This window comes from Jatropha curcas, chromosome 9 (genome assembly GCF_041381405.1).
Source record: "Jatropha curcas cultivar XTBG-Jc1 chromosome 9, XTBG_Jcur_1.0, whole genome shotgun sequence".
NCBI lineage: Eukaryota > Viridiplantae > Streptophyta > Magnoliopsida > Malpighiales > Euphorbiaceae > Jatropha > Jatropha curcas.
The window spans coordinates 7,738,030-7,750,563 of NC_143159.1; the positions used below are offsets into that span (position 1 = coordinate 7,738,030).

Sequence of the window (12,534 nt, forward strand, 5' to 3'; positions counted from 1 at the left end):
ATAAAAATTCTAAAGTTTTGAAAATAAAAATTCGGGATATTACATTTAATTACGTAGAAAATTTAGAATATAAAATAAAATTCTTAGAAAGGTAATGAGGTGTTTTGTCTGATAGAATTATTTCTTTTGTGTCATTCTTACTTCTTAGATCGCTCGGGTCCATCTAGTGCTCCTCCAGGACAGAATCAAGGCTAGAGCTTCGCTCTCCATCACAGTGAGTAATAATAAATAATGCATATCAACATTGCATTTGCATAGTAATTATTTACTAAATATATATATTATGTCACTATTACTACATAATTATATTTGTGATTGTACATTTGGATGTATTGGTGCATTACTTGAAAGCATTGTTTGATTACTTGTGTTGTGCTATACGTTGCCTTGTTTGTGTGGAATTGGGATGAAGTGGACCACTAGGGGTTTGTGAGGACGGTCTGTGATATGGATCCGGTTATGATATGATACTTGACCGTCGGCCGGGAAAATGGGAGATCGGCGCCCCCTTGTGCACCTGATGATTTAGATTATATGGAAATTCACAGGATGGCTTCTTGTTGATGCGCACCTGACAATCTAGGTTTGATTGTAGTTCGCAGGGTGGCCTCCTGTTGAGCACTTGACGATCTAGATTGGATGGAGACCACCGAGTTGCCTCCTGTTGATATGGAAAAGGAAAGAGAGAATGGAAAAACAATGAGAGGACTGGTCAGTGAGGTTTAGACCAGTTGGCCGTATGGGGGATCGGCTCCCTGGTGCACATGTACGAGAGGGCGAGCCATGTGTGAGGACGGCTCGTTGGGGTTTCAGGTGGTGCCACTGACTAATTTCCACTTACTTGATTACTTGAAGGTGACATTACTTGTGGGTGCTAGTGTTGTGCCATATGAATGACTGCAGCATGCTCATTTTAGAATATTAGGATGCATTTTGCGTGAATGTGTGTGGTGTGTATTATTTATTATTATTCACTGAGTTGCAAAACTCACCCCCCCCTTCTCTCCAAACCTCTCAGGTAGTAGGAAGTCGCTGATCCAACTGAAGCTCTGTCATTTTCCTCGCGGAGCTACAAAAGTAAACTTATAACTTTTGTTATTATAATTTGAGATTTGTATTATTAATTACATACACTACTTTAGTTTCAATTATTGTTGAACTCCGCAGTTGTAGGGTCGTGTATTTTCAGTTGGGCCTGCCGTATGTGTTACCTTATATGTATGGTTTGTTATGTTATTAGGTGCAGGTGGACCAGTATGCCATATTATGAATGTGATTGATTATGATTAGGCCCAAACTAAACTTGTTTGAGAAAATTAAAATTGGACCGCATTATGTAAAAATTATATCCTATCTTGCATGGGCTACTGTTCCTATTGAATGATGTGCTATGCTTGAGTTGAGTGGTTTAGGCTTACTACGGGCCTCGGGGGCCTTAAGCTTACCTAGGCCCTAGTGCCGGTCCGGCCCACGGAAATGGGTCGTGACAAAGGTGGTATCAGAGCATAAGTTTAGGAGTCTAGAGATAACTGCGGAGTTATTTCCGTCACGTCTTGATATAGTTTTCTCTTGCCTCTTAAGTTTCAGCGTGATCACCGTATGAGTCCTATTTTCAGTTAGGTTATAATGTAATTGATATGAATAGGATAGGAATGGTTATATTCTAATAAATTCTACCTTGTACTTTGAATTTCAGCATGGTGAAGAACAGGGGTAGAGCACTCGACAACGTGGGGCAAGATGCTCCTGATGATAACCCGGAGCGAGATGTTCCTGATGAAGTCTCTTCTGGGCATTCCGCTATTCCTAGACGACGAAGACGACGAAAGAATAAATCTGCTAGGAATGTAAATAATCAGAATGAAGGTGCCCAAGAAGGTGGGAATGAGGAAAATATGGAGGGAACTCCCATTGAAATGAACACATTGTTGACCGGGCTACAACAGGCTATAACAGCAGCAATGAATAATGTGTTAATGCAGCAACAACAATTCTTCCAAGCTCAGCAACAGCAACAGATGCATCCATCTATGCCCGATCCAGCAGCACAACCAGTTCAACTGGCTCCACCTCCTACTGTTCCGAGGGCTGCTACTGATAACCTGTATGACAGATTCATTCGTTATAAACCGCCTAAGTTCACAGGCACTGAAGATGCTCATTCCTTTTTGGCTAGAATAAGGGAGTTTTGTGCTGAGCTAGGCTGTGATGATGAAAGGACCATTGTGTTTGCCGGCCGTAGAATGGAGGGAATAGCAGAAGCGTGGTTTCGAGATTATATTCAGCCTTCTGTCACTAGGATGTCCTGGGAACAATTTACTACACTCTTTATGAACTATTTTGTGCCGGAAGGAACCAGAAGAGCCAAAATGAGAGAATTCGAATCCTTAGTTCAAGGGGATATGTCGGTGGATGAGTACGCCACCAAGTTCGTTGAATTGAGTAGATATGCTCCGGGGTCCATACCTGATGAAGGCACTAAAGTATACAGATTCATTAGCGGTCTAAATGCAATATATGCCACTTTATTTCAGCAAAGGGAGCAAGACTTTAGTGCCATTGTTGACTCAGCCCGGCAGATGGAAAATAAATACATTTCTGATGGGTTTATTTCAGGCAGAAGAGGTAACAGAACAGCAGCTCAGTCAGGGAATCCGATTGTGCCAGGTATGAGCGGGTCTTTTCTTATGGGTACACAATCTTCGAGCTCTCTCTTCCAAGGCAAGGGTAGTATCAGTAGAAGGAAGGACAAGAAGAAATTTTGGCCGAGAAGGAGTAGTTATCCAAGTGGTTCTAGTAGTGGACATAGTTCAGGCAGCAGCAGACCTAGTATACCTGCTTGTCATAGGTGTGGCAAGGCTCATAGAGGAATGTGTAATTTTGATGCTATTGTCTGTTTCAGATGCCATCAGACGGGACATTATGCTAGAGATTGCCCACTTCAGTCACGTACAGTGCCACCCCAGTCTTCCATGGGTAGTGTGTCTAGACCTCCTTTCTCTACACCGTCGGTATCTGGTACTAGATTTATTGGCCAGCAGGGCCGTGGTTCTGTTGGTAGGGGCAGAGGCCAGAGTTCAGGACAGAGTTTGCATGCTTCTGGAGCACAACCCCGACTCTTCCACTTGACACAGGGAGATGCTCAGGCATCTAATGCCGTGGTGGCAGGTACTTTTACTATTTGTTCTTTGGAAGCACGAGTACTATTTGACCCTGGTGCCACCCATTCATTTGCATCTCCTAGGTTTGCTGTGAAAATAGACAGAATGCTCAATCAGTTAGACATTCCCTTGCTGATATCGACGCCTTTAAGTGAACCTATTTATACTGATTCAGTTATTTTAAACTGTCCTATTGTTCTTGAAGGCGTAGACTTACCCGCAGATTTAATTATCTTAGATGTGATAGATTTTGATGTAATCTTGGGGATGGATTGGTTAGCAAAGTATGATGCAGAGGTTCATTGTAAAAGGAAAGAAATTGTTTTCAATCTACCTGATGGCAAGAAACTTGTTTATAGGGTAGATAAGAATATAGCTCCTTATAATCTAATTTCTGCAATCAGCGCTAGAAAACTGTTGAGGAAAGGCTGTCAAGGGTACTTAGCGTTGGTAAAGGATACCGCAACAGAAATTCGTAAAGTTGAAAGTATGCCGATCGTGAATGAGTTTATCGACGTGTTTCCAGAAGAATTACCCGGTCTTCCTCCAGATAGGGGAATTGAATTCTGTATTGATTTGATTCCTGGCACAGAACCTATTTCCATGCCGCCGTATCGTATGGCACCAGCGGAATTGAAAGAGTTGAAAGAACAGTTGCAGGAACTGTTGGATAAGGGCTTCATCAGACCGAGCACTTCACCTTGGGGTGCTCCAGTCCTATTTGTGAAGAAAAAGGATGGTTCGCTTCGCCTATGCATTGATTATAGGCAATTGAATAAGGTGACTGTGAAGAACAAATACCCGCTTCCTAGAATTGATGACCTGTTCGATCAATTGCAAGGGGCTACATGTTTCTCAAAGATTGATCTTAGATCTGGTTACCATCAGCTAAAGATCAGGGAACAAGACATTCCTAAAACGGCTTTTAGAACCAGATATGGTCATTATGAATTCCTTGTCATGTCCTTCGGACTCACAAATGCCCCAGCAGCTTTCATGGATTTGATGAACCGTGTGTTCAAGCCATACTTGGACCGGTTTGTGATTGTGTTCATAGATGACATTCTAGTTTATTCTAGAACTGAAGCAGATCATGTTCATCATCTGAGAATTGTGCTACAAACTTTGAGGGAGCATCAGTTATATGCCAAGTTTTCTAAATGTGAATTCTGGCTGGAGAGTGTAAATTTCTTGGGTCATGTGGTATCTAAGGATGGAATCAGGGTTGATCCCAAGAAGATTGAGGCAATCATCGATTGGCCGAGACCGACTACTGTCACTGAAATTCGCAGCTTTCTGGGTTTAGCTGGCTATTATCGCCGTTTTGTGCAAGACTTTTCTCGAATAGCAGCACCATTAACCAGATTGACCCAGAAGAATGCTAAGTTTGTATGGTCCGATTCTTGTGAAGCAAGTTTCCAGAAGTTGAAAGAGTGCTTAACCACAGCTCCGGTATTAGCCTTGCCATCAGGTGATGAAGGATACGTGGTGTTTTGTGATGCATCCAGAGTGGGGTTGGGATGTGTTTTAATGCAGCATGGTCGAGTCATTGCGTATGCTTCCAGACAGTTGAAGAAACATGAACAGAATTATCCCACTCACGATTTGGAAATGGCAGCTATCATTTTCGCACTAAAAATATGGAGGCATTACTTGTACGGTGTGACTTGTGAAATCTTCACCGATCATAAGAGTTTGAAGTACATTTTCGATCAGAGGGATCTGAATTTGAGACAGCGACGCTGGATGGAATTTCTTAAAGATTATGATTGTACTATTCAGTATCACGCGGGGAAGGCTAATGTAGTAGCAGATGCTTTAAGTCGGAAATCCTTGGGAAGCTTAGCTCATATTTCGGTTGAAAGAAGGCCGTTAATTCGGGAATTGGATGGCATGCTTGATGAAGGCCTTAACTTGGAAATTCCTGCTTCAAACTGTCTATTGGCTCATTTCAGAATGAGACCGATGCTGTTTGACAGAATTAAAGCTGCACAGGACCGGGATCCACAAGTACAAAGAATTATGCAAGAGGTAGTCACTGGTGGTTCAGGAGACTTTGTAATCGACAATGATGGTGTACTCAGGAAGGGTACTCGTGTTTGCGTACCCGATGTCGATAATCTTAGGAAGGAGATCTTAGATGAAGCCCACTATGCTGCTTATAATGTGCATCCGGGTACTACAAAAATGTATCGGGATTTGAAGGAGAATTATTGGTGGACTGGAATGAAGAAAGATGTAGCAGAATTCGTATCCAAATGTCTCGCATGTCAGCAGGTAAAAGCAGAGCATCAAAGACCTTCTGGATTAATGCAACAATTACCGATACCAGAATGGAAATGGGAAAGGATCACTATGGACTTTGTGGTTGGACTACCGAAAACGCCAGGAGGCTATGATTCAATTTGGGTAATAGTGGATCGACTTACCAAGACAGCTCATTTCTTACCAGTGAGATCCTCTTATAATGCTGACAGGTTGGCAAGGTTGTACGTTAAAGAGATAGTGCGCCTTCATGGGGTTCCGGTATCTATCATCTCGGATAGGGGGACGCAGTTCACCTCGAGATTTTGGCAGTCGTTGCAGAAAGCTTTGGGAACCCGGCTTGACTTTAGTACAGCTTTCCATCCGCAGACTGATGGGCAATCTGAGAGGACTATTCAAACACTGGAAGATATGCTTCGGATGTGCGTATTAGACTTTGGAGGATTTTGGGACACGCACTTACCATTAATCGAGTTTGCCTATAATAACAGTTACCAAGCAAGTATCGGCATGGCGCCTTATGAAGCTCTGTATGGCAGAAAATGCAGGTCTCCTATCTGTTGGGGGGAAATAGGAGATAGACAACTGGTAGGGCCTGAGTTGATTCAAATCACATCTGAAAAGGTTCCTATCATTCGGGACAGGATTAAGACAGCATTTGATCGACAGAAGAGCTACGCTGACCCTAAGCACAGAGAGGTGACATTTCAAGTGGGAGATTTGGTCTTTCTGAAGGTATCTCCTATGAAAGGTGTTCTCCGCTTCGGTAAGAAAGGAAAACTAGCTCCGAGATATATTGGACCGTATCCTGTAGTTGCAAGGATTGGAGAAGTGGCTTATCAGTTGGACATGCCTAACGAATTTTCTCATGTACACCCAGTATTTCATGTGTCCATGCTACGGAAGTACGTTCCTGATCCATCTCATGTGTTAGAGCCGCAGGAGATTCAGGTGGGTGAAGATTTGACGTATGAAGAAGTACCGATTAGTATTCTCGATTTCCAGATTCGTAAACTTCGGTCTAAGGAGATTCCTATGGTTAAAGTTTTATGGAGAAATCACTCGATGGAGGAATGCACATGGGAAGTGGCAGCTGAAATGCAAAGAAATTATCCCCATCTTTTTCCTTCCATGTAAAATGTTTTGTACTTCTAGTGATCGACTGTAAATGGTTTCTCTTTTGTTGAGTACGATACTTCTTTATGCTTCATATATACTATGATCTTATCTTGCTTATTTCAAAATTCGAGGACGAATTTTTTTGTAAGGGGGGAAGACTGAAACGAACCGAAATTATATTTTCAAAAACTTTTCCAATTAAATTTAATGTACCGACAGCCTGAAAATCAATATTAATATTTTAGTGCGAATACTGTGAGAAACCAAACCGAAAACCGAATGAGAAAGTCGAAAACCATTGAAAACCAAAGATTTGGGCCGAATCGGACCGAATCGAACCGGTTCGACCCAAACCATCTAGAAAGCTCTTCTCCTCTCTATATTCAACGCTCACCCCTCACCTCTCACACACTTCCAGTCAGTCACCGGTGACCCACAGCCTCCCCAGCCACCACCCTCCTCCCTCTCTTCTCTTTTCTTTTTCTTCTTCTTCTTCTTTCTTTTCTTTCTTTCTTTCCTTTTCCTTCCTTCTTCCCTGCGTCTGTCTTCGTGTGACTAGCGAGAGACAGCAGGTTCGCTGCGCGCCACCCAGCCTCGCCGCCACTCCACGCCGGCAGTCGCATCACCTCCGTCGCCTCGCTGCTCCTCCGCGCGCCACTGCCAGCAGCTCCACTCGCTGCCAGATTGTGCAGCGCCAGCTCCTTCTGCCCTCGATCGTGCAGCGCCTCACCCAGCTCCTCACGCCATTGCCACTGCCACTACTGCCGCTGCTCCAGGGCACCTCCGGCCATCAGCCTCCACCTGCTCTTCACTCCGGCACGTGTAGCCTCCATCTCCGGACAAGTAATTCCAGCATCCATTTTTTTTTTAGGTATAATTAAATTAGATAATTAATTTTAGTAATTTTAGACAATTAATTTAAGTATATTTTAGTTAATTAATTTAATACTAATGATGAGAGTTAATTAAATTTAGTTAGTTTAAATTTAATACTGTTAGTTGAGTTAGTTAAGGTTAATAATAATAGTTAATTAAATTAAGTTTATTAATTGTAGTTAATTAATGTAGTAATATTAGTTAATGAATTTAATTTTATTATTTGTAATTAATGAGTTTAGTTAAGTTAGTTAAGTTAATGTTAGCTAGTTAAATTAAACTTATTATTTTGTAGTGAATTAACGTGATTAATTTAATTTGGTTAATTTGAGTAGTTAATAGTTTTATAATTTTAGTGTTGATTTAATAAAGATAAATTAAATATAATGTTATTGTAATATATGATTTGGATTGTGTGGTGATGTTGAGATTGATGGAGGATGGAAATTTGATTGATTGATTGCCCGATGGATGGGCTGTGTGATTTGGAAATATTAGATATATTGTTGACATTTTAACAGGTAGATAGTCCAATTTTTAGGGGAGATGCTGCCGAAATTCCGGTAGAAAATAAAATAAATTTTTTATAGAAAATAAAATAAGAGATAAAATATAATTCAAACGAAAACAAATTAAATAGAGTTAGATAGAAAGATAAAGTGTTAGTGCAGAAAAGAATTTAAATATCGAGATTTAATTACGTAGAAAATTTAGAATATAAAATAAAATTCTTAGAAAGGTAATGAGGTGTTTTGTCTGATAGAATTATTTCTTTTGTGTCATTCTTACTTCTTAGATCGCCCGGGTCCATCTAGTGCTCCTCCAGGACAGAATCAAGGCTAGAGCTTCGCTCTCCATCACAGTGAGTAATAATAAATAATGCATATCAACATTGCATTTGCATAGTAATTATTTACTAAATATATATATTATGTCACTATTACTACATAATTATATTTGTGATTGTACATTTGGATGTATTGGTGCATTACTTGAAAGCATTGTTTGATTACTTGTGTTGTGCTATACGTTGCCTTGTTTGTGTGGAATTGGGATGAAGTGGACCACTAGGGGTTTGTGAGGACGGTCTGTGATATGGATCCGGTTATGATATGATACTTGACCGTCGGCCGGGAAAATGGGAGATCGGCGCCCCCTTGTGCACCTGATGATTTAGATTATATGGAAATTCACAGGATGGCTTCTTGTTGATGCGCACCTGACAATCTAGGTTTGATTGTAGTTCGCAGGGTGGCCTCCTGTTGAGCACTTGACGATCTAGATTGGATGGAGACCACCGAGTTGCCTCCTGTTGATATGGAAAAGGAAAGAGAGAATGGAAAAACAATGAGAGGACTGGTCAGTGAGGTTTAGACCAGTTGGCCGTATGGGGGATCGGCTCCCTGGTGCACATGTACGAGAGGGCGAGCCATGTGTGAGGACGGCTCGTTGGGGTTTCAGGTGGTGCCACTGACTAATTTCCACTTACTTGATTACTTGAAGGTGACATTACTTGTGGGTGCTAGTGTTGTGCCATATGAATGACTGCAGCATGCTCATTTTAGAATATTAGGATGCATTTTGCGTGAATGTGTGTGGTGTGTATTATTTATTATTATTCACTGAGTTGCAAAACTCACCCCCCCCTTCTCTCCAAACCTCTCAGGTAGTAGGAAGTCGCTGATCCAACTGAAGCTCTGTCATTTTCCTCGCGGAGCTACAAAAGTAAACTTATAACTTTTGTTATTATAATTTGAGATTTGTATTATTAATTACATACACTACTTTAGTTTCAATTATTGTTGAACTCCGCAGTTGTAGGGTCGTGTATTTTCAGTTGGGCCTGCCGTATGTGTTACCTTATATGTATGGTTTGTTATGTTATTAGGTGCAGGTGGACCAGTATGCCATATTATGAATGTGATTGATTATGATTAGGCCCAAACTAAACTTGTTTGAGAAAATTAAAATTGGACCGCATTATGTAAAAATTATATCCTATCTTGCATGGGCTACTGTTCCTATTGAATGATGTGCTATGCTTGAGTTGAGTGGTTTAGGCTTACTACGGGCCTCGGGGGCCTTAAGCTTACCTAGGCCCTAGTGCCGGTCCGGCCCACGGAAATGGGTCGTGACAATAAGTCGAAATATTCAATGAATTAAAATAAAAGTTGAAGATACCGCAATATTTCTACAGTGAAAGTATAAAAATGAATATATCCCCTTCAACTTTTTTTGTTTAATATTTAGAAAAGTTATCACAAAATATGAAAATTTAGTTTTATTCTATTTGATTTGCTTAGATATGATTGAGTTCCAAAACTCAATTAATTATCCAACAAACAAAAATATTAAGAATTAAAAAAAAGAAACATTCTAATGCATTTCCTTATTCTAAAAAAAAGAAACATTCTAATGCATTTTCTTATTCATTATTCTTGGATTTTATTTTATAATATTATTATTTTGGATTTGGATTTAATGGATTGTTTGGTAGAATGTCAGACTTAATGTATGATAACCGTCTTTAACTTCCTCATACAAAAAATTGGAATTTTTGTATTATACAAATGAGCAAGCTAATCTAACCATTCGCTCAACTAAAAGGCGGCTAATACTACAAACCTTCACCAACTTTGATATTTCGGCATGGAAAAAACTTAGCTAGACTCGTGTATATCTCTATTTATGGATAAAATTAGTGAAATTCGGTGTTATTATTAAAATAAGAGTATTTTTTACCATAAAAAAAAATAAAGTCGAAAGACTTCTTAGAAAATTTTTAATTTCATTTACTTGGTTCATAAATGAGGCCATAAACCCGGTCTAGACAAGTTCTTTCCTTCAGTCATTATTGTTGACATTTTAATTTGTTACAGTATAAATAGATCACAGCATTAATCTGTGATTAATTCATTAATTATTGGATTAATTCAATTTAATTAAACTATATAAGCAAACCTAATTTGAATGTATATTTGCATGGATATTGCATTTGCATGCAAATTTATGTAATTAATCGATAATTTGTCGGATCTTAATTTATGCAATTTTCTTTTACACCATTTTGGAATATTGCCTCACCAAATTTGTATGTTACTCTTAAATAATGTTTTTTCTTTTTAAATATTGAGTTTTTTTCTAATATTGAGGATAAAGAATTCAAACTTAAATATATTGTGAAATATTACTTTCAAATGGTTAAAAGACTTAACATTTTAGTTTGGTTCGTATTGGGTTTAATTTTATTAGAATTCGAGTTACCTAAGTTAATATTATTGAATTAGTAATCCAAATAATTGAATTTTTATTTATAAAGAATTAATAATTCAGATCCTTATAATCATTTTTTGGCATGCGCAAGCGTAGCCACGCTAAGTATAAGACTCGGTTATATATGCCCATTCGTATGTCAAGCCAATTTAAGAAGAGTTTTTAAAACAATAGTACTATTTATATACATTTTTTTTATTAAGATTATGTTACGCACCAGCTTTTTAAGTAATTTTTGATATTGTTTTTTTATAGTGTTCGGAAATATAACATTTGAACTAACTTTTAAAGGTTAATATAATATTTTATAAAAAATCAACCTATGTAACGTTTAGCTTTTGGTGTTACATGAAAAGCTACTCAAACAGCTAACAATTAAACGCTACTAAAACAGTTAACAACTATCAAAACAGTTAATTTTATCGAACAGACCTTAAATGGTCAAAAATACTTCCGCCTGGACAAAAAAAATGTTTAAAAATGGTTTCACTTATTTAGACCAAGTTTAAGGGTTAAATTAGCCTAAAAAGTGAAATTGAATTTTTTTAATTATTTTATACAAGTTCAATGTTAAATTGATCCAGAATGTCACATCTGACATTTTTTATCCTGCTAAAAAAGTTCATTGAACAAATTAATCTTTATTCCTTTCTATATACAATTTCAATTCAGTCCATCCTTTTTCCATTCCAATCTATGTCTTGAAATCAATTTCAGTTATTGCTACAAATCCAAATATTACAAGTTTTCAAATTTAAGATAAAATGAATCTATTTTTGGTTCACTGGAAAATATTTTTAGGGTAATTAATGTATTTTCACCTTCAACTTTTTTGTAATCCTCTTCATTATAGTCTTCAATATAAATTAAATTGAAAAAAACTTCTAAAACAAGTTGAACCCTTATACCGATTATTCTTATGCAATAAACTTTACTTTTAACTAGATTTATACACAGATTAAACTTCATTTTAAGGAAAATAACTGAATTACATGGTCCTTCAACTGCCGTAAGTAAAAAATCAAGTGTTCAATCACTGTGAATGGAGAAAATTTCTACTGAGAGCCTTCTCTCTTAAGAATTTCACGCGGTCCTTCTATAACTAACCAGCACAAACATGCAATTTCAAGAAAGTTGGCTTAAAAGAGTCTATAACATTTCTAAAACTATATATAAAAATAATAATTACAGTAATTATTAAATGAAGATTAGGGATAATTAAGGCATGTATATATTAGGCAAATCATTAAAACTGATCATGACACTGTTAAGATGAACCACAGAGGTAGCTCAACTGTCGTAATCACACATCATTAATTTATAAATACTTAGACTTAATTAATTAAACACCATATATTAATATAACATAATTAAATAATTTAACTTCTGAATTATATATGTAAACATAGTTTTATAACAAAGAAAAACCAACTAACTGTACTTAGCCATATTTAAAATGCAATATTTTATTAGAGATAAAATGGAGTTAGTTTAAGTTTTAACAAGCATAAATTAAACACAAGAAAGACTAACAAACAAACAAACAAACTCTTATGGGTTACTTCACTTCACCCATTAATTGTGTTGGATCACACGTCATTCTATATTGAGTCTAAGAAGCTATATATATATATATATTTTATATATATTCTGTTTATGTTAGAATTGTCTGCCATTCAAATATGGCTCCTGACGTACTAAATGAGTTTTAGTTTAATGATATTAAAATTGTTTTGGATCGGTTGAATAAGCAGAAATGATGAATTGCATCTCCAGATAAACTTTATACCTGTAATGTAACGTCAGGAGTCTGAGATTTATAAATATATATATATGGGAT

The 12,534-nt window shown here is 37.7% G+C and overlaps 1 protein-coding gene across 2 annotated transcripts; it reads left to right on the forward strand.

Annotated features, from left to right (window-relative positions):
• Nucleotides 1-156: 156 nt before the first annotated feature.
• Nucleotides 157-9,412, forward strand: LOC149493550 (uncharacterized). Of its 2 annotated transcripts, XM_089726493.1 has the most exons (5): nt 157-214; nt 1,019-1,077; nt 1,697-3,168; nt 8,218-8,283; nt 9,088-9,412. In XM_089726493.1, the coding sequence occupies exons 3-4, from the start codon at nt 1,698-1,700 to the stop codon at nt 8,262-8,264; spliced, it is 1,518 nt and encodes a 505-aa protein (XP_089582619.1). In that variant the 5' UTR covers nt 157-214; nt 1,019-1,077; nt 1,697; the 3' UTR covers nt 8,265-8,283; nt 9,088-9,412. The 2 variants fall into 2 exon arrangements, with proteins under 2 accessions (XP_089582619.1, XP_089582618.1); XM_089726492.1 differs by lacking the exon at nt 8,218-8,283.
• The last annotated feature ends 3,122 nt before the right edge of the window (nt 9,413-12,534 follow it).